The sequence below is a fragment of the Crinia signifera genome, chromosome 12, assembly GCF_055691185.1.
Source record: "Crinia signifera chromosome 12, ASM5569118v1, whole genome shotgun sequence".
In the NCBI taxonomy this organism is placed as follows: Eukaryota; Metazoa; Chordata; class Amphibia; order Anura; family Myobatrachidae; genus Crinia; species Crinia signifera.
In genome coordinates this window covers 8778250-8803435 of record NC_139228.1, presented here as the reverse complement: position 1 = coordinate 8803435, position 25186 = coordinate 8778250, and the positions used below count along the sequence as shown (strand labels likewise).

The 25186-nt window shown below is 47.0% G+C and overlaps 1 protein-coding gene across 1 annotated transcript in view; it reads right to left on the bottom strand.

The window, feature by feature from the left end:
* The window catches only part of LOC146050719 (sodium/potassium-transporting ATPase subunit alpha-2), a 62220-nt gene extending 37644 nt beyond the window's left edge, over positions 1–24576 (bottom strand). The window contains exons 1-3 of the mRNA XM_083167873.1: positions 24447–24576; positions 23767–23823; positions 210–314 (exon numbers count right to left, since the gene is read on the bottom strand). Of these exons, the coding sequence (XP_083023999.1) occupies positions 210–314; positions 23767–23778 (117 nt within the window). The 5' untranslated portion in view covers positions 23779–23823; positions 24447–24576. The remainder of the gene's footprint in view (positions 1–209; positions 315–23766; positions 23824–24446) is intronic.
* Between the last annotated feature and the right edge of the window lie 610 nt (positions 24577–25186).

Genomic DNA, 25186 nt, shown 5'->3' with positions numbered 1-25186 from the left:
CGGCCGCACAGACCAGAATAAGGCCCATAATGAGACGCACATAAATATTACATACTGTAAACAGCAAAATAGTGCAACCAATCAGAATGAAGCTTCACCTGCCTATTGCCGTTACTAATGGATTCTAGCTTCTGATTGGTTATTGTGAGTCATGGCTATGAAAATTGTGGGGTTAATTGATCCCTATGGATTTTTTTTTTGTTCCTTACCATAGTCACTTCCTTCTTCAGTTCATCCATCTCCTTTTCTTTCTGCTTCTTCTTGCCCCCGCCATTGTCCGCGTTTGTCGCCGCAGGCGAGTACTCCCGGCCGTCCTATGAAATGAGACAGAGTGAGATGATCAGGGATCTGCTCCTGAGCTCTTTTCTGTATATCCTGCTTGAAATGACCTAAATGATTTTACAATGAGAGATTTCTCACTGTACGGATGGTTAGATAATCACATGAGACTCATGTATGGAGACCTATGGCAGCATTTGTTGATTTCATAAGTTGACTGCACTAAACAGCATCCTATATAATAAAAAGCTAAGCTGCTACTCACCTCTATGGGGGAATTCAAGCGTTTTGCATGCCAGTGGCCACTAGATGGCACCGGATGGAGCAATTTAAGTATTGCTCCATTTGGGCGCACACAGCATTGACATTGCTGTTAAGATGTGCCGATATTTTTAAATAAAGGTACAATGGGAACAATTGGATACTATTTGAGGAATCATTGTTATGTGGTTTATCACCTAGCATCGCACGATTAATCACCTAGCATCGCACGATTAATCACCTAGCATCGCACGATTAATCACCTAGCATCGCACGTTTAATCACCTAGCATCGCACGATTAATCACCTAGCATCACACGATTAATCACCTAGCATCGCACGATTAATCACCTAGCATCGCACAATTAATCACCTAGCATCGCACAATTCATCACCTAGCATCACACGATTAATCACCTAGCATCACATGATTAATCACCTAGCATCGCACGTTTAATCACCTAGCATCGCATGATTAATCACCTAGCATCGCACGATTAATCACCTAGCATTGCACGTTTAATCACCTAGCATCGCACGATTAATCACCTAGCATCACATGATTAATCACCTAGCATCGCACGATTAATCACCTAGCATCACACGATTAATCACCTAGCATCGCATGATTAATCACCTAGCATTGCACGATTAATCACCTAGCATCGCATGATTAATCACCTAGCATCACACGATTAATCACCTAGCATCGCACGATTAATCACCTAGCATTGCACGATTAATCACCTAGCATCGCACAATTAATCACCTAGCATCGCACGATTAATCACCTAGCATCGCACGATTAATCACCTAGCATCACACGATTAATCACCTAGCATCGCATGATTAATCACCTAGCATCGCACGATTAATCACCTAGCATCGCACAATTAATCACCTAGTATCGCACGATTAATCACCTAGCATCGCACGATTAATCACCTAGCATCGCACGATTAATCACCTAGCATCGCACGATTAATCACCTAGCATCGCACGATTAATCACCTAGTATCGCACGAATAATCACCTAGCATTGCACGATTAATCACCTAGCATCGCACAATTAATCACCTAGCATCGCATGATTAATCACCAAGCATCGCACGATTAATCACCTAGCATCGCACGATTAATCACCTAGCATCGCACGATTAATCACCTAGCATCGCACGATTAATCACCTAGTATCACACGAATAATCACCTAGCATCGCATGATTAATCACCTAGCATTGCACGATTAATCACCTAGCATTGCACAATCACCTAGCATCGCACGATTAATCACCTAGTATCGCACGAATAATCACCTAGCATTGCATGATTAATCACCTAGCATTGCACGATTAATCACCTAGCATTGCACTATTGGCTATTGCCCATTTCGCCCAATATTAATATTGACCATGCAGCTGCCTGGTACTCATAGGTTCTCAAATTGGATCTGGCAATTGGTCACTTAGCTGGTTTATCTCTGACTGACCCTCCCCAGCAGTAGCATCAATATCAATTGGCCCAAATTGTCTACAGTATGGCAGCATGCACGACCAGCAGTATAATCTCTCTGGTCAGCGGTTAATCCCTAATACAGTAACAAGTTAAATAATTATATATTACTGCCTCTTCCTTTCACTGCTTTATGCTCCTGTATGTCAGGCTTGGCTTTTGTTTCTGATGTAATCTGTAACAAAAAATATAATCTTTAAAAGGAAAACTCCCGGGGGACAGTTCCGGAATCTGTCGCCCCGTGCAGCTGCATCTCACTGCGCTCCCAGAACCACATTTATATAAAACAGCAACATATTCTTAGGTATTTATCCACTCTGATTATCTAACTATCGTCCCCTAAGGGGCCCATTTATCAAGTAATATTTGCGGCTAAATCCCCGAAAACACAGCGGCAGTGCTGTCAGCGGGGTCGCAGGGGGGTCAGCGCATAACCGCGCATGCGCAGACCCCCCGGCTTCCAAGTCAGGGCTTCGCAGGGACTGGCTCCTTTCGGAGCCCTGTCCCTGCGCCCTGCCAGATGATACATGGGGGCGAAATGATCGCATTTTACAATGCGATCCTGGGCGCTAATATTCCGCCCAGATCGCATTGTAAATGTGATCATGATAAATGTGCCCCTTAGTGAGGTCCCCATCTAGGCCACTGAGGATGCAGGAGGGAGAGGGAACATTTGGGACCACGTGTGGCCTGGGTTCTCCACGTTGCAGCACAGTGGCCCATGGGGTTCTGAACTCCATCTCTCTCTCTACCACAGTCTGTCCACAGCTTGTACAGCAAACGTGCTGATTCTTATTTACATGTTGGAGGATATCTAAGCTGTCTGCTAATTATACTGCCATATGGAAAGATGATTACATCTGTTGGACGCCTCCGAGATCACCATTCCTACCGTCACCTCTGTCTTTCCCTCAGGCCAGTACACGCCCCTGACCTCTGCCCTTTATTCCCATTGGACAAATGGTTCCCTGAGAACACGTTTATTCTGGGACAGGAATATGCCAAGTGTGCGGGGAGAGCCGTGAGAACAGAAGGAGCACCTTAGTGCTGTGTACCAAAAACTCTCTATATTTTTGGGAAACGTGAAACAGCAAGCCAGGACATGCAGGGCGGCTGCCTGAGGGGGCAGCTAAAAACGGGTAACTTCATACTGTGCTGCCAATGCAAAGGGTACAGAAACATTTATTGCTATTGCATGCAGGGCAGTGGCGGATTAGCCACGGGGCGATAGGGGCAGTCGCCACAGGGCGATAGGGGCAGGCGCCCCGGGGCCCCTGCACCCGCCACCCAACTGCTGCGGTGGCAGGCAGCGCACGGTGGGTAGCGCTGGCGGGTAAGGGGGGAGTTGATGCCTCTGTCCGGTGGGGGGGGGGGGGGGGGGGCACAGACGTTTTTGTCCAGGGCCTCCACACACCTTAATCCGGCCCTGATGCGGGGTAAATACTGGCTGCTTTTGCATGTAGCCCATAACTGTTGCAATTTCTATTCCCTTCAAATCTATCTGCCCCCTGTAATGCGATATGGTTACACCAAGGTGCAAATGTACTCCTTTTTGTGCGTTACTCCCTGCACTGAATCAGACCCAGAATGTTCACCGGAGGACTATAACAGAGGAGTCTGGGAAGGAGGTTTAAGGGGCCCATTTACTATGGATCACATATACAATGCAATCTGGGTGGGATCTGCAATATAAGTATCTGGGCAGAAGCAGGGTCAGGAGCTCCGGAACCAGCCCACTCCTGCTATCTGCTCCGCCGGTGTCGGGGGTCTGACTGCACTGCCCCGCCACAGTTGTAGTAAGTAGCCCATAGCATACCTCTCAACAGTCCCTATTTCAGCGGGACAGGCCCGATTATTAGGGCCTGTCCTGCTGTCCCACCCGCGGGCGGCAGTGTCCCGCGGTGAGGGGGGGCTGTTGGGAGTCCCCCCTGTCGGCTGCTATTCCCGCAGCCAGGGGGCTGGGGGCATGGCTAGAGGCTCAAAGAGCCTCTGGGTCATGCCCCCATAGCGGCAAAATGGGGGAGAGCCGCGAGTATAGGCCACGCCCCCGAAATTAGGCCGTCTTCGGCGCGCATCAGCAGCGTCCCGGGTCCGGCGACCAGAAAGTTGGGAGGTATGCCATAGGCAGAATGGTGATCGCTGCGGGACCTCTGGCATCAGTCGCCTGTAAGATGGTGGACATTTTTGGTGGGTTATTTTCAGCAGGCTCCATGCGGATGGCCAGACTGAATGGAATCTGCATAGACCACACGCCTGTATGGTGCCGTCTCCTCCAAGTCACCACGTGGACTGCAGTGGCAATGCTACACCAGTGTCTGCAGGCCACTGTTCTACTGTACGGAACACATCCCGGGACTCAGCACATGTATGGACTGGGAAACCAAGTTCTACTCAGGGGTGGCTTCCGGCATCTGCTGATAGGCTCAGGAATCTAGGGGCACCCCTGAGTCTATAACAGAATTAAGGGTGACTCAGAGAGGCATCCCGGCTGACCTAATGCAAACCTCTAAGACGCCTCCTCCACACATTCACCTGAGGTTGTGGAAAGCCGGTATTGGTGGGAGCGGTAGGGTGAAGTTCTGCCTAGGGTGACCCGAAACCGCTCATCGCCCCTGGTTCTTATATGAAGGACTAAATAATATCTTTTCAGTATAAAAAGCCACAGATGTGACATGTAAGTTCTAGTATATCCAGTAACGTATTCCACAGAGAAGATATACAAGGGCCAAGGTGTAGCAGCAGTGACACAGACAGCTGGGGATTTCTCCAGTCCTTGTGGGAGCTTATTCATTGACTTAGGTGGTTTAATGTGGCAGCATGACATCGTAACAAGAGAACTTAATGTGGACTGGATGCCACGTGTACTGGATGCCACGTGTGTATTGGATGTGGACTGGATGCCACATGTACTGGATGCCACGTGTGTATTGGATGTGGACTGGATGCCATGTGTGTAGTGGATGTGGACTGAATGCCATGTGTACTGGATGCCACGTGTGTAGTAGATGCGGACTGGATGCCACATGTACTGGATGCCACGTGTGCAATAGATGCGGACTGGATGACATGTGTGTAGTGGATGTGGACTGAATGCTACGTATGTATTGGATGCGTACTGGATGCCACGTGTAGTGGATGCCACGTGTGTATTGGATGTGAACTCGATACCACATGTACAGGATGCCACGTATATATTGGATGTGGACTGGATGAGGGCAATTTCCGGTCATAATACATAATACATCTATTACACCCTATACAGACATAGGACACTACACCCCAACATGTCCTGACCGCTGGCCGTAATACATCTATTACACCCTATACAGACATAGGACACTACACCCCAACATAACCGGACCACTGGCCATAATACATCTATTACACCCTATACAGACATAGGACACTACACCCCAACATAACCGGACCACTGGCCATAATACATCTATTACACCCTATACAGACATAGGACACTACACCCCAACATGTCCTGACCGCTGGCCATAATACATCTATTACACCCTATACAGACATAGGACACTTCACCCCAACATGTCCTGACCACTGGCCATAATACATCTATTACACCCCATGCAGACATAGTACATTACACCCCCAACATGTCCTGACCGCCGCCCATAATACATCTATTACACCCTATACAGACATAGGACACTACACCCCAACATGTCCTGACCGCCGGCCATAATACATCTATTACACCCTATACAGACATAGGACACTACACCCCAACATGTCCTGACCGCCGGCCATAATACATCTATTACACCCTATACAGACACAGGACGCTACACCCCCAACATGTCCTGACCTCTGGCCATAATACATCTATTACACCATATACAGACATAGGACACTACACCCCCAACATGTCCTGACCACCGGCCATAATACATCTATTACACCCTATACAGACATAGGACACTACACCCCCAACATGTCCTGACCACCGGCCATAATACATCTATTACACCCTATACAGACATAGGACACTACACCCCCAACATGTCCTGACCACTGACCATAATACATCTATTACACCATATACAGACATAGGACACTACACCCCCAACATGTCCTGACCGCCAGCCATAATACATCTATTACACCCTATACAGACATAGGACACTACACCCCAACATGACCTGACCTCTGGCCATAATACATCTATTACACCATATACAGACATAGGACACTACACCCCCAACATGTCCTGACCGCCAGCCATAATACATCTATTACACCCTATACAGACATAGGACACTACACCCCAACATGACCTGACCACTGGCCATAATACATCTATTACACTCTATACAGACATAGGACACTACACCCCAACATGTCCTGACCACTGGCCATAATACATCTATTACACCATATACAGACATAGGACACTACACCCCAACATGTCCTGACCGCTGGCCATAATACATCTATTACACCCTATACAGACATAGGACACTACACCCCAACATGTCCTGACCGCTGGCCATAATACATCTATTACACCCTATACAGACATAGGACACTACACCCCAACATGTCCTGACCACCGGCCATAATACATCTATTACACCCTATGCAGACATAGGACACTACACCCCAACATGTCCTGACCGCCGGCCATAATACATCTATTACACCCATACAGACATAGGACACTACACCCCCAACATGTCCTGACCGCCGGCCATAATACATCTATTACACCCTATACAGACATAGGACACTACACCCCAACATGTCCTGACCTCTGACCATAATACATCTATTACACCCTATACAGACATAGGACACTACACCCCAACATGACCTGACCACTGGCCATAATACATCTATTACACCCATACAGACATAGGACACTACACCCCCAACATGTCCTGACCGCCGGCCATAATACATCTATTACACCCTATACAGACATAGGACACTACACCCCAACATGTCCTGACCTCTGACCATAATACATCTATTACACCCTATACAGACATAGGACACTACACCCCAACATGTCCTGACCGCCGGCCATAATACATCTATTACACCCTATACAGACATAGGACGCTACACCCCAACATGTCCTGACCGCCGGCCATAATACATCTATTACACCCTATACAGACATAGGACGCTACACCCCAACATGTCCTGACCGCCGGCCATAATACATCTATTACATCCTATACAGATATAGGACATTACACCCCAACATGTCCTGACCACTGGCCATAATACATCTATTACACCATATACAGACATAGGACGCTACACCCCCAACATGTCCTGACCGCTGGCCATAATACATCTATTACACCCTATACAGACATAGGACGCTACACCCCCAACATGTCCTGACCGCTGGCCATAATACATCTATTACACCATATACAGACATAGGACACTACACCCCCAACATGTCCTGACCGCTGGCCATAATACATCTATTACACCCTATACAGACATAGGACACTACACCCCAACATGTCCTGACCACTGCCCATAATACATCTATTACACCCTATACAGACATAGGACACTACACCCCAACATGTCCTGACCGCTGGCCATAATACATCTATTACACCATATACAGACATAGGACACTACACCCCCAACATGTCCTGACCGCTGGCCATAATACATCTATTACACCCTATACAGACATAGGACACTACACCACAACATGTCCTGACCGCTGACCATAATACATCTATTACACCCTATACAGACATAGGACACTACACCCCAACATGTCCTGACCGCTGGCCATAATACATCTATTACACCCTATACAGACATAGGACACTACACCCCAACATGTCCTGACCGCTGGCCATAATACATCTATTACACCCTATACAGACATAGGACACTACACCCCAACATGTCCTGACCGCTGGCCATAATACATCTATTACACCCTATACAGACATAGGACACTACACCCCAACATGTCCTGACCGCTGGCCATAATACATCTATTACACCCTATACAGACATAGGACACTACACCCCAACATGTCCTGACCGCCGGCCATAATACATCTATTACACCCTATACAGACATAGGACGCTACACCCCCAACATGTCCTGACCGCTGGCCATAATACATCTATTACACCCTATACAGACATAGGACACTACACCCCAACATGTCCTGACCGCTGGCCATAATACATCTATTACACCCTATACAGACATAGGACACTACACCCCAACATGTCCTGACCGCTGGCCATAATACATCTATTACACCCTATACAGACATAGGACACTACACCCCGACATGTCCTGACCACTGGCCATAATACATCTATTACACCCTATACAGACATAGGACACTACACCCCAACATGTCCTGACCGCTGGCCATAATACATCTATTACACCCTATACAGACATAGGACACTACACCCCAACATGTCCTGACCACTGACCATAATACATCTATTACACCCTATACAGACATAGGACACTACACCCCAACATGTCCTGACCACTGGCCATAATACATCTATTACACCCTATACAGACATAGGACACTATACCCCAACATGTCCTGACCGCTGGCCATAATACATCTATTACACCCTATACAGACATAGGACACTACACCACAACATGTCCTGACCGCTGGCCATAATACATCTATTACACCCTATACAGACATAGGACACTACACCCCAACATGTCCTGACCACTGGCCATAATACATCTATTACACCCTATACAGACATAGGACACTACACCACAACATGTCCTGACCACTGCCCATAATACATCTATTACACCCTATACAGACATAGGACACTACACCCCAACATGTCCTGACCGCTGGCCATAATACATCTATTACACCCTATACAGACATAGGACACTACACCCCAACATGTCCTGACTGCTGGCCATAATACATCTATTACACCCTATACAGACATAGGACACTACACCCCAACATGTCCTGAGCACTGGCCATAATACATCTATTACACCCTATACAGACATAGGACACTACACCCCAACATGTCCTGACCGCTGACCATAATACATCTATTACACCCTATACAGACATAGGACACTACACCCCCAACATGTCCTGACCGCTGGCCATAATACATCTATTACACCCTATACAGACATAGGACACTACACCCCAACATGTCCTGACCAATGACCATAATACATCTATTACACCCTATACAGACATAGGACACTACACCACAACATGTCCTGACCGCTGGCCATAATACATCTATTACACCCTATACAGACATAGGACACTACACCACAACATGTCCTGACCGCTGGCCATAATACACCTATTACACCCTATACAGACATAGGACACTACACCCCCAACATGTCCTGACCACTGGCCATAATACATCTATTACACCCTATACAGACATAGGACACTACACCCCAACATGTCCTGACCACCGACCATAATACATCTATTACACCCTATACAGACATAGGACACAACACCCCCAACATGTCCTGACCGCTGGCCATAATACATCTATTACACCCTATACAGACATAGGACACTACACCCCAACATGTCCTGACCACTGGCCATAATACATCTATTACACCCTATACAGACATAGGACACTACACCCCAACATGTCCTGACCACTGACCATAATACATCTATTACACCCTATACAGACATAGGACACTACACCCCAACATGTCCTGACCGCTGACCATACTCCATCTATTACACCCTATACAGACATAGGACACTACACCCCAACATGTCCTGACCGCTGGCCATAATACATCTATTACACCCTATACAGACATAGGATACTACACCCCCAACATGTCCTGACCGCTGGCCATAATACATTTATTACATCCTATACAGACATAGGACACTACACCCCAACATGTCCTGACCGCTGGCCATAATACATCTATTACACCCTATACAGACATAGGACACTACACCCCAACATGTCCTGACCACTGGCCATAATACATCTATTACACCCTATACAGACATAGGACACTACACCCCAACATGTCCTGACCGCTGGCCATAATACATCTATTACACCCTACACAGACATAGGACACTACACCCCAACATGTCCTGACCGCCGGCCATAATACATCTATTACACCCTATACAGACACAGGACACTACACCCCAACATGTCCTGACCGCTGACCATAATACATCTATTACACCCTATACAGACACAGGACACTACACCCCAACATGTCCTGACCACTGGCCATAATACATCTATTACACACTATACAGACATAGGACACTACACCCCAACATGTCCTGACCACTGGCCATAATACATCTATTACACCCTATACAGACATAGGACACTACACCCCAACATGTCCTGACCTCTGACCATAATACATCTATTACACCCTATACAGACATAGGATACTACACCCCAACATGTCCTGACCGCTGGTCATAATACATCTATTACACCCTATACAGACATAGGACACTACACCCCAACATGTCCTGACCGCTGGCCATAATACATCTATTACACCCTATACAGACATAGGACACTACACCCCAACATGTCCTGACCGCTGGCCATAATACATCTATTACACCCTATACAGACATAGGACACTACACCCCAACATGTCCTGACCGCTGACCATAATACATCTATTACACCCTATACAGACATAGGACACTACACCCCCAACATGTCCTGACCGCCAGCCATAATACATCTATTACACCCTATACAGACATAGGACACTACACCCCAACATGACCTGACCGCCGGCCATAATACATCTATTACACCCTATACAGACATAGGACACTACACCCCCAACATGTCCTGACCTCTGACCATAATACATCTATTACACCCTATACAGACATAGGATACTACACCCCAACATGTCCTGACCTCTGACCATAATACATCTATTACACCCTATACAGACATAGGACACTACACCCCCAACATGTCCTGATCGCCGGCCATAATACATCTATTACACCCTATACAGACATAGGACACTACACCCCAACATGTCCTGACCGCTGACCATAATACATCTATTACACCCTATACAGACATAGGACACTACACCCCAACATGACCTGACTGCTGGCCATAATACATCTATTACACCCTATACAGACATAGGACACTGCACCCCCAACATGTCCTGACCGCTGGCCATAATACATCTATTACACCCTATACAGACATAGGACACTACACCCCAACATGTCCTGACCGCTGGCCATAATACATCTATTACACCCTATACAGACATAGGACACTACACCCCCAACATGTCCTGACCACTGGCCATAATACATCTATTACACCCTATACAGACATAGGACACTTCACCCCAACATGTCCTGACCACTGGCCATAATACATCTATTACACCCTATACAGACATAGGACACTACACCCCAACATGACCTGACCGCTGGCCATAATACATCTATTACACACTATACAGACATAGGACACTACACCCCAACATGTCCTGACCGCTGGCCATAATACATCTATTACACCCTATACAGACATAGGACACTTCACCCCAACATGTCCTGACCGCCGGCCATAATACATCTATTACACCCTATACAGACATAGGACACTACACCCCAACATGTCCTGACCGCTGACCATAATACATCTATTACACCCTATACAGACATAGGACACTACACCCCAACATGTCCTGACCGCTGGCCATAATACATCTATTACATCCTATACAGACATAGGACACTACACCCCAACATGTCCTGACCGCTGACCATAATACATCTATTACACCCTATACAGACATAGGACACTACACCCCAACATGACCTGACCGCCGGCCATAATACATCTATTACACCCTATACAGACATAGGACACTTCACCCCAACATGTCCTGACCACTGGCCATAATACATCTATTACACCCTATACAGACATAGGACACTACACCCCCAACATGTCCTGACCACTGGCCATAATACATCTATTACACCCTATACAGACATAGGACACTACACCCCAACATGTCCTGACCGCTGGCCATAATACATCTATTACACCCTATACAGACATAGGACACTTCACCCCAACATGTCCTGACCACTGGCCATAATACATCTATTACACCCCATGCAGACATAGTACATTACACCCCCAACATGTCCTGACCGCCGCCCATAATACATCTATTACACCCTATACAGACATAGGACACTACACCCCCAACATGTCCTGACCGACGGCCATAATACATCTATTACACCCTATACAGACGTAGGACACTACACCCCAACATGTCCTGACCACTGGCCATAATACATCTATTACACCCTATACAGACATAGGACACTACACCCCCAACATGTCCTGACCGACGGCCATAATACATCTATTACACCCTATACAGACATAGGACACTACACCCCAACATGTCCTGACCACTGACCATAATACATCTATTACACCCTATACAGACATAGGACACTACACCCCAACATGACCTGACCACTGGCCATAATACATCTATTACACCCTATACAGACATAGGACACTACACCCCAACATGTCCTGACCGCTGGCCATAATACATCTATTACACCCTATACAGACATAGGACACTACACCCCAACATGTCCTGACCACTGACCATAATACATCTATTACACCCTATACAGACATAGGACACTACACCCCAACATGTCCTGTCCGCTGGCCATAATACATCTATTACACCCTATACAGACATAGGACACTACACCCCAACATGTCCTGACCGCTGGCCATAATACAGCTATTACACCCTATACAGACATAGGACACTACACCCCCAACATGTCCTGACCGCTGGCCATAATACATCTATTACACCCTATACAGACATAGGACACTACACCCCCAACATGTCCTGACTACTGGCCATAATACATCTATTACACCCTATACAGACATAGGACACTACACCCCAACATGTCCTGACCGCCGACCATAATACATCTATTACACCCTATACAGACATAGGACACTACACCCCAACATGTCCTGACCACTGGCCATAATACATCTATTACACCCTATACAGACATAGGACACTACACCCCAACATGTCCTGTCCGCTTACCATAATACATCTATTACACCCTATACAGACATAGGACACTACACCCCCAACATGTCCTGACCGCTGACCATAAAACATCTACTATACCCTATACAGACATAGGACACTACACCACAACATGTCCCGACCACTGGCCACAATACATCTATTACACCCTATACAGACATAGGACACTACACCCCCAACATGTCCTGACCGCCGACCATAATACATCTATTACACCCTATACAGACATAGGACACTACACCCCCAACATGTCCTGACCACCGGCCATAATACATCTATTACACCCTATACAGACATAGGACACTACACCCCAACATGTCCTGACCGCTGACCATAATACATCTATTACACCCTATACAGACATAGGATACTACACCCCCAACATGTCCTGACCGCTGACCATAATACATCTACTATACCCTATACAGACATAGGACACTACACCCCCAACATGTCCTGACCGCTGGCAATAATACATCTATTACACCCTATACAGACATAGGACACTACACCCCAACATGTCCTGACCGCCGGCCATAATACATCTATTACACCCTATACAGACATAGGACACTACACCCCAACATGTCCTGACCGCTGGCCATAATACATCTATTACACCCTATACAGACATAGGACACTACACCCCAACATGTCCTGACTGCTGGCCATAATACATATATTACACCCTATACAGACATAGGACACTACACCCCCAACATGTCCTGACCGCTGACCATAATACATCTATTACACCCTATACAGACAAAGGACACTACACCCCAACATGTCCTGACCGCTGGCCATAATACATCTATTACACCCTATACAGACATAGGACACTACACCCCAACATGTCCTGACCGCTGGCCATAATACATCTATTACACACTATACAGACATAGGACGCTACACCCCAACATGACCTGACCGCTGGCCATAATACATCTATTACACACTATACAGACATAGAACGCTACACCCCAACATGACCTGACCGCTGGCCATAATACATCTATTACACACTATACAGACATAGAACGCTACACCCCAACATGACCTGACCACTGGCCATAATACATCTATTACATCCTATACAGACATAGGACACTACATCCCCCAACATGTCCTGACCGCTGGCCATAATACATCTATTACACCCTATACAGACATAGGACACTACACCCCAACATGACCTGACCACTAGCCATAATACATCTATTACACCCTATACAGACATAGGACACTACACCCCAACATGTCCTGACCGCTGACCATAATACATCTATTACACCCTATACAGGCATAGGACACTACACCCCCAACATGTCCTGACCGCTGGCCATAATACATCTATAACACCCTATACAGACATAGGACACTACACCCCAACATGTCCTGACCGCCGGCCATAATACATCTATTACTCCCTATACAGACATAGGACACTACACCCCCAACATGTCCTGACCACTGGCCATAATACATCTATTACACCCTATACAGACATAGGACACTACACCCCAACATGTCCTGACCGCTGGCCATAATACATCTATTACACCCTATACAGACATAGGACACTACACCCCAACATGTCCTGACCGCCGGCCATAATACATCTATTACACCATATACAGACATAGGACACTACACCCCAACATGTCCTGACCACTGGCCATAATACATCTATTACACCCTATACAGACATAGGACACTACACCCCAACATGTCCTGACCACCGGCCATAATACATCTATTACACCCTATACAGACAAAGGACACTACACCCCCAACATGTCCTGACCGCCGGCCATAATACATCTATTACACCCTATACAGACATAGGACACTACACCCCAACATGTCCTGACCGCTGGCCATAATACATCTATTACACCCTATACAGACATAGGACACTACACCCCAACATGTCCTGACCACTGACCATAATACATCTATTACACCCTATACAGACATAGGACACTACACCCCAACATGTCCTGACCGCTGACCATGATACATCTATTACAGTCTATACAGACATAGGACACTACACCCCAACATGTCCTGACCGCTGGCCATAATACATCTATTACACCCTATACAGACATAGGACACTACACCCCAACATGTCCTGACCGCCGGCCATAATACATCTATTACACCCTATACAGACATAGGACACTACACCACAACATGACCTGACCGCTGCCCATAATACATCTATTACACCCTATACAGACATAGGACACTACACCCCAACATGTCCTGACCACTGGCCATAATACATCTATTACACCATATACAGACATAGGACACTACACCCCAACATGTCCTGACCACTGGCCATAATACATCTATTACACCCTATACAGACATAGGACACTACACCCCAACATGTCCTGACCACCGGCCATAATACATCTATTACACCCTATACAGACAAAGGACACTACACCCCCAACATGTCCTGACCGCCGGCCATAATACATCTATTACACCCTATACAGACATAGGACACTACACCCCAACATGTCCTGACCGCTGGCCATAATACATCTATTACACCCTATACAGACATAGGACACTACACCCCAACATGTCCTGACCACTGACCATAATACATCTATTACACCCTATACAGACATAGGACACTACACCCCAACATGTCCTGACCGCTGACCATGATACATCTATTACAGTCTATACAGACATAGGACACTACACCCCAACATGTCCTGACCGCTGGCCATAATACATCTATTACACCCTATACAGACATAGGACACTACACCCCAACATGTCCTGACCGCCGGCCATAATACATCTATTACACCCTATACAGACATAGGACACTACACCACAACATGACCTGACCGCTGCCCATAATACATCTATTACACCCTATACAGACATAGGACACTACACCCCAACATGTCCTGACCACTGGCCATAATACATCTATTACACCCTATACAGACATTACACCCCAACATGACCTGACCGCTGGTCATAATACATCTATTATACCCTATACAGACATTACACCCCAACATGACCTGACCGCTGGTCATAATACATCTATTATACCCTATACAGACATTACACCCCAACATGTCCTGACCACTGACCATAATACATCTATTATACCCTATACAGACATTACACCCCAACATGACCTGACCGCTGGTCATAATACATCTATTACACCCTATACAGACATAGGACACTACACCCCAACATGTCCTGCCCGCCGGCCATAATACATCTATTACACCCTATACAGACATAGGACACTACACCCCAACATGTCCTGACCGCTGGCCATAATACATCTATTACACCCTATACAGACATAGGACACTACACCCCAACATGTCCTGACCACTGGCCATAATACACCTATTACACCCTATACAGACATAGGACACTACACCCAAACATGTCCTGACCACCGACCATAATACATCTATTACACCCTATACAGACATAGGACACTACACCCCAACATGTCCTGACCGCCGGCCATAATACATCTATTACACCCTATACAGACATAGGACACTACACCCCAACATGTCCTGACCACTGGCCATAATACATCTATTACACCCTATACAGACATAGGACACTACACCACAACATGTCCTGACCGCTGGCCATAATACACCTATTACACCCTATACAGACATAGGACACTACACCCCAACAAGTCCTGACCACTGGCCATAATACATCTATTACACCCTATACAGACATAGGACACTACACCCCAACATGTCCTGACCACCGGCCATAATACATCTATTACACCCTATACAGACAAAGGACACTACACCCCCAACATGTCCTGACCGCCGGCCATAATACATCTATTACACCCTATACAGACATAGGACACTACACCCCAACATGTCCTGACCGCTGGCCATAATACATCTATTACACCCTATACAGACATAGGACACTACACCCCAACATGTCCTGACCACTGACCATAATACATCTATTACACCCTATACAGACATAGGACACTACACCCCAACATGTCCTGACCGCTGACCATGATACATCTATTACAGTCTATACAGACATAGGACACTACACCCCAACATGTCCTGACCGCTGGCCATAATACATCTATTACACCCTATACAGACATAGGACACTACACCCCAACATGTCCTGACCGCCGGCCATAATACATCTATTACACCCTATACAGACATAGGACACTACACCACAACATGACCTGACCGCTGCCCATAATACATCTATTACACCCTATACAGACATAGGACACTACACCCCAACATGTCCTGACCACTGGCCATAATACATCTATTACACCCTATACAGACATTACACCCCAACATGACCTGACCGCTGGTCATAATACATCTATTATACCCTATACAGACATTACACCCCAACATGACCTGACCGCTGGTCATAATACATCTATTATACCCTATACAGACATTACACCCCAACATGTCCTGACCACTGACCATAATACATCTATTATACCCTATACAGACATTACACCCCAACATGACCTGACCGCTGGTCATAATACATCTATTACACCCTATACAGACATAGGACACTACACCCCAACATGTCCTGCCCGCCGGCCATAATACATCTATTACACCCTATACAGACATAGGACACTACACCCCAACATGTCCTGACCGCTGGCCATAATACATCTATTACACCCTATACAGACATAGGACACTACACCCCAACATGTCCTGACCACTGGCCATAATACACCTATTACACCCTATACAGACATAGGACACTACACCCAAACATGTCCTGACCACCGACCATAATACATCTATTACACCCTATACAGACATAGGACACTACACCCCAACATGTCCTGACCGCCGGCCATAATACATCTATTACACCCTATACAGACATAGGACACTACACCCCAACATGTCCTGACCACTGGCCATAATACATCTATTACACCCTATACAGACATAGGACACTACACCACAACATGTCCTGACCGCTGGCCATAATACACCTATTACACCCTATACAGACATAGGACACTACACCCCAACAAGTCCTGACCACTGGCCATAATACATCTATTACACCCTATACAGACATAGGACACTACACCCCAACATGTCCTGACCGCTGACCATAATACATCTCTTACACCCTATACAGACATAGGACACTACACCCCAACATGTCCTGACCGCCGGCCATAATACATCTATTACACCCTATACAGACATAGGACACTACACCCCAACATGTCCTGACCACCGGCCATAATACATCTATTACACCCTATACAGACATAGGACACTATACCCCAACATGTCCTGACCACTGACCATAATACATCTATTACACCCTATACAGACATAGGACACTACACCCCAACATGTCCTGACCGCTGGCCATAATACATCTATTACACTGTATACAGACATAGGACACTACACCCCAACATGTCCTGACCACTAGCCATAATACATCTATTACACCCTATACAGACATAGGACACTACACCCCAACATGTCCTGACTGCTGGCCATAATACATCTATTACACCCTATACAGACATAGGACACTACACCCCCAACATGTCCTGACCGCCGGCCATAATACATCTATTACACCCTATACAGACATAGGACACTACACCCCAACATGTCCTGACCGCTGGCCATAATACATCTATTACACCCTATACAGACATAGGACACTACACCCCCAACATGTCCTGACCGCCGGCCATAATACATCTATTACACCCTATACAGACATAGGACACTACACCCCAACATGTCCTGACCGCTGGCCATAATACATCTATTACACCCTATACAGACATAGGACACTACACCCCAACATGTCCTGACCGCTGGACACAATACATCTATTACACCATATACAGACATAGGACACTACACCCCAACATGTCCTGACCACTGGCCATAATACATCTATTACACCCTATACAGACATAGGACACTACACCCCAACATGTCCTGACCGCTGGCCATAATACATCTATTACACCCTATACAGACATAGGACACTACACCCCAACATGTCCTGACCGCTGGCCATAATACATCTATTACACCCTATACAGACATAGGACACTACACCCCAACATGTCCTGACCACTGGCCATAATACATCTATTACACCCTATACAGACATAGGACACTACACCCCAACATGTCCTGTCCGCTGGCCATAATACATCTATTACACCCTATATAGACACAGGACACTACACCCCAACATGTCCTGACCGCTGACCATAATACATCTATTACACCCTATACAGACATAGGACACTACACCCCAACATGTCCTGACCGCTGACCATAATACATCTATTACACCCTATACAGACATAGGACACTACACCCCAACATGTCCTGACCGCTGACCATAATACATCTATTACACCCTATACAGACATAGGACACTACACCCCAACATGTCCTGACCGCCGGCCATAATACATCTATTAAACCCTATACACACATTGGGCATTACATGATCACAATGGTTACATCCAATACAGACATAGGGCCTAAATTTAACCGGATTTCTGGGCTGATTATTTTTGGAGCCCTGCGTTCAGGTGTACGCCGCCCCGCCAGAGTGACATCCCGCCACGTGGAAGCCTGCTAATTGCTTAGTATGAATTAATAAGTGATTAGCTGCACATCCATCCACAAGTCACACACCATGGAATGTTTCCCAGTGTGTGCAGTCTGCGTGTAGTCCAGGACTCGGCGGCTGTGATAGAAACAGGCTGATCGGAACCGGAGCTGAACTCACATGCCCTCCCCTAAAACGCCTGGGCACACTTGCAGTTTCCCTAACATTCTCTGAAAACGGCCAGTAACACCGGCTTCCTGTCAATCAACTTCCATTAGCCAGCAATAAAAAAAAAATAGCATGAATTTATTGCAGGAAGGCTTTGCGCATGTGTACTATTAACCGTATGCATGCCCAGTCTACCTGTAATGGCCCGGCCTGTGAGTTCCTAGCCGAATTCCATACAGCTCTTTATCAGCAGGTCCCTAGCTGTCGCGATAGTGTATTGCTACTACTAGTTATCCCTTAGCACCGGGTAGAGGGCCATCAGCCTCCGCTCTCTGTATCCAGCTCTCTATCACCAGATCCCTAGCTGGGGAGATGGTGATCAGCCTCCGCTCTCTGTATCCAGCTCTCTATCACCAGGTCCCTAGCTGTCACGATAGTGCATTGCTACTACTAGTTATCCCATAGTGCCGGGGAGATGGCCATCAGCCTCTGCTCTCTGTATCCAGATCTCTATCACCAGGTCCCTAGCTGTCGCGATAGTGTATTGCTACTACTAGTTATCCCTTAGCACCGGGTAGAGGGCCATCAGCCTCCGCTCTCTGTATCCAGCTCTCTATCACCAGGTCCCTAGCTGTCCCTATAGTGTATTGCTACTACTAGTTATCCCATAGCGCCAGGGAAATGGCCATCAGCCCCGATCTCTATATTCAGCTCTCTCTCTTACCAGGTTCCTAGCTGTCACGATAGTGTATTGCTACTACTAGTTATCCCATAGCGCCTGGGAGATGGCCATCAGCCTCCGCTCTCTGTATCCAGCTCTTTATCACCAGGTCCTTAGCTGTCGCGATAGTGTATTGCTACTACTAGTTATCCCATAGCGCTGGGATATGGCGATCAGCCTCCACTCTCTGTATCCAGCTCTCTATCACCAAGTCCCTACGGTAGCTGTCGCGATAGTGTATTGCTCCAACTAGTTATCCCATAGCGCCAGGGAGATGGCCATCAGCCTCCGCTCTATGTATTCAGCTCTCTCTCACCAGGTCCTTAGCTGTCGCGATAGTGTATTGCTACTACTAGTTATGTCATAGTGCCGGGGAGATGGTGATCAGCCTCCGCTCTCTGTATCTAGCTCTCTATCAGCAGACCCCTAGCTGTCGCGATAGTGTATTGCTCCAACTAGTTATCCCATAGCGCCGGGGAGATGGCGATCAGCCTCCGCTCTCTGTATCCAGCTCTCTATCAGCAGGTCCCTAGCTGTCGCGATAGTGTATTGCTACTACTAGTTATCCTATAGCGCCAGGGAGATGGCCATCAGCCTCCGCTCTCTGTATTCAGCTCTCTGTCACCAGGTCCCTAGCTGTCGCGATAGTGTATTGCTACTACCAGTTATCCCATAGTGCCGGGGAGATGGTGATCAGCCTCCGCTCTCTGTATCAAGCTCTCTATCAGCAGGTCCCTAGCTGTCGCGATAGTGTATTGCTACTACTAGTTATCCCATAGCGCCGGGAGATGGCCATCAGCCTCCGCTCTCTGCATCCAGCTCTCTATCACCAGATCCCTAGCTGTCGCGATAGTGTATTGCTACTACTAGTTATCCCATAGCGCCGGGGAGATGGTGATCAGCCTCCACTCTCTGTATCCAGCTCTCTATCACCAGGTCCTTAGCTGTCACGATAGTGTATTGCTACTACTAGTTATCCCTTAGCACCGGGGAGATGGCCATCAGCCTCCGCTCTCTGTATCCAGCTCTCTATCACCAGGTCCCTAGCTGTCGCGATAGTGTATTGCTACTACTAGTTATCCCATTGCACCATAGAGATGGCCATCAGCCTCCGCTCTCTGTATCCAGCTCTCTGTCACCAGGTCCCTAGCTGTCGCGATAGTGTATTGCTACTACTAGTTATCCCATAGCGCCGGGAGATGGTGATCAGCCTCCGCTCTCTGCATCCAGCTCTCTATCACCAGGTCCCTAGCTGTCGCGATAGTTTATTGCTACTACTAGTTATCCCATAGCACCGGGGAGATGGCCATCAGCCTCCGCTCTCTGTATCCAGCTCTCTATCACCAGGTCCCTAGCTGTCGCGATAGTGTATTGCTACTACTAGTTATCCCATAGCGCCAGGGAGATGGCCATCAGCCTCCGCTCTCTGCATCCAGCTCTCTATCACCAGATCCCTAGCTGTCGCGATAGTGTATTGCTACTACTAGTTATCCCATAGCGCCGGGGAGATGGTGATCAGCCTTCACTCTCTGCATCCAGCTCTCTATCACCAGGTCCCTAGCTGTCGCGATAGTGTATTGCTACTACTAGTTATCCCATAGCGCCGGGGAGATGGCCATCAGCCTCCTCTCTCTGTATCCAGCTCTCTATCACCAGGTCCCTGGCTGTCGCGATAGTGTATTGCTACTACTAGTTATCCCATAGCGCCAGGGAGATGGCCATCAGCCTCCTCTCTCTGTATTCAGCTCTCTCTCACCAGGTCCCTAGCTGTCGCGATAGTGTATTGCTACTACTAGTTATCCCATAGCGCCAGGGAGATGGCCATCAGCCTCCGCTCTCTGCATCCAGCTCTCTATAACCAGATCCCTAGCTGTCGCGATAGTGTATTGCTACTACTAGTTATCCCATAGCGCCGGGGAGATGGCGATCAGCCTCCGCTCTCTGTATCCAGCTCTCTATCACCAGGTCCCTAGCTGTCGCGATAGTGTATTGCTACTACTAGTTATCCCATAGCGCCAGGGAGATGGCCATCAGCCTCCGCTCTCTGCATCCAGCTCTCTATAACCAGATCCCTAGCTGTCGCGATAGTGTATTGCTACTACTAGTTATCCCATAGCGCCGGGGAGATGGCGATCAGCCTCCGCTCTCTGTATCCAGCTCTCTATCACCAGGTCCCTAGCTGTCGCGATAGTGTATTGCTACTACTAGTTATCCCATAGCGCCAGGGAGATGGCCATCAGCCTCCTCTCTCTGCATCCAGCTCTCTATCACCAGAACCCTAGATGGAAATATGTCCGGTGCCTCTCATTACATACTAAGGCAGGGAATCCGGACCCTGGTGCCAGGGATGTGCTGAGTCTGTTATCAAACATTAATCCGGGCGCCGATACTGTTCATATATGTATCGCTAATGGTATGTAGTATGTACTGTGCACACACCAATCATAAGCCAGTAATAAATCCATCACAAATACAGATTCCCATATACAGATTACAACCCAATTATCAGAGATTGTTTGCAGAAATAAATGGAGCAATTGGACCGGTTTTGATACTTATGTATATCAGGGTTTCCCAAACTCGGTCCTCAAGGTACGCCAGTCCAGGTGTTAAGGATATCCATGGTTGTGCACAGATGATATCAAATTGAAAGAGATATTAAGTCACTTGTGCTGAAGCATGGATATCCTTAACGCCTGGACTGTCGGGGTGCCTTGACAACAGAGTTTGTGGATCAGTGTTGATGGTGTCTGTGAGACAAGACGATATGTGTGTGTATAAATTGATGTCCCAACAGGTCCTCTGTGTCATTATATAGAGGCATCCATGCTATATACTCCTGGGTACAGCTGCTGGCTGGCTGCAGCACCTGGGAACGACTGCAGGAATGTCTGTGTGTGTGTATGGTACAATATATATATATATATAGAGAGAGAGAGGGATACATTGGTACATGCAGACACATACATCACAGCAGTACTCACCCCTCTGCCCATCCTCTTATACTCCCTGTGGAATTCACCGATGAGAAATCAGCGGCACTACAATAAAATAATAAAAGAAAATGGTGAATGTAGTAATTCCTTCTGTAAATAGCAGCCGGTGCCTGTTTCTCCTTCTCCGGGAAAGAACCACTTGTTGAAACTGGAGCTGGTTTGGGGACAAACTCCTCCTTCCCTGGGGGGGTCTCTGGATCCTCCTTCTGCCCCCCTGCAATCCTGGTGGCAGCTGTAAAAGTTTGGCGGTGGCAGTGCCCGGGAGTGTGGGGTGATTACCAGCCCCCCCCCCTCTCTGCTCGTCCCTGTATGTGTTTGCTTCCTCTCTCCCTTCTCACTTCTCTCTGTCACTTTGAATCCTCTCTTTCCTCCATTCTCCAATTGTTCCCCTCGCCCTTCTCCCTCCCCTTGTTGCCCTATTTCTAAATTTATCTTCTTTTCCCTCAGATCTATTCCTTGCCCATCACATCTCTCGCCTGATTTCTCCTTTTATCATCCTTCTCCATCCATCTCCGTTCCCTCCTCATTTAAAAAAAAAAAAAATCCTCCATCGTTTCTATTAATTATTGCTTCCATCTTCATCAGTATATACAGCCGCTCGCAGCCCCTGGGGTCATTTGTTACCTAGATAGATTGTATATTCCTCATTAATTCCTGACATCTCCTACCTTCTGCATCAGCCGCACGTGAGAGCTTCCCTCTCTTGTCTGGCTGAGACCCCCTCTCACATCCCCTATTATACCATCTGCATCTAGACAGCTCACACTCCCAGTCTTTGTATTCTTCCCCGATTCTCCTTTATCTTCTTATTTCCCTGTGTCAGGATGCTTACTGCAGCCCCCCTTCCCCCAATCAATACTGCCCACCTTCTCCCCTGAATACCCTCTCTCCCCCCCCCCGCCCCCACCTGCCCCCCCTGGGACCTATGCACATGTGGTTGGGATGGACAGACCTCCGCGCTGCAGCTGGATAAATAATAATAACACATTCCAACAGATGCTCAAAGAACAAAAACAAGACAAAAAAAAAAAACACGTCTATTCTTCTTTCTCCGTTGGTAAAAACAGCTTCTTTTATTTTTTTTTTAAAAGCTTTACGTCTTTTTGGAAACTCTAACGCCCCATACATATTAGGCGATAGATCATTAACGATGGCTGCTCCCACAGGTCGTTACCGATGTCCTATGTCGTTAATGACTACATGTTTGGATTGGGGACCCAAAGGCGTCCGGAACGATAACATTCAGTGTGTCTGCGCTATGTGATTCCGACTATATAATTTTAACGATGTCGTTAGTGTATAATGGACATAAGGGGTTATCCAATTAGCCCCACGATAATGCAGCACAGAACCAATTCCCCAAAAGCACACCCCTGAGAAAAAGAAAAATTGTCAAAAGAATGTTTAA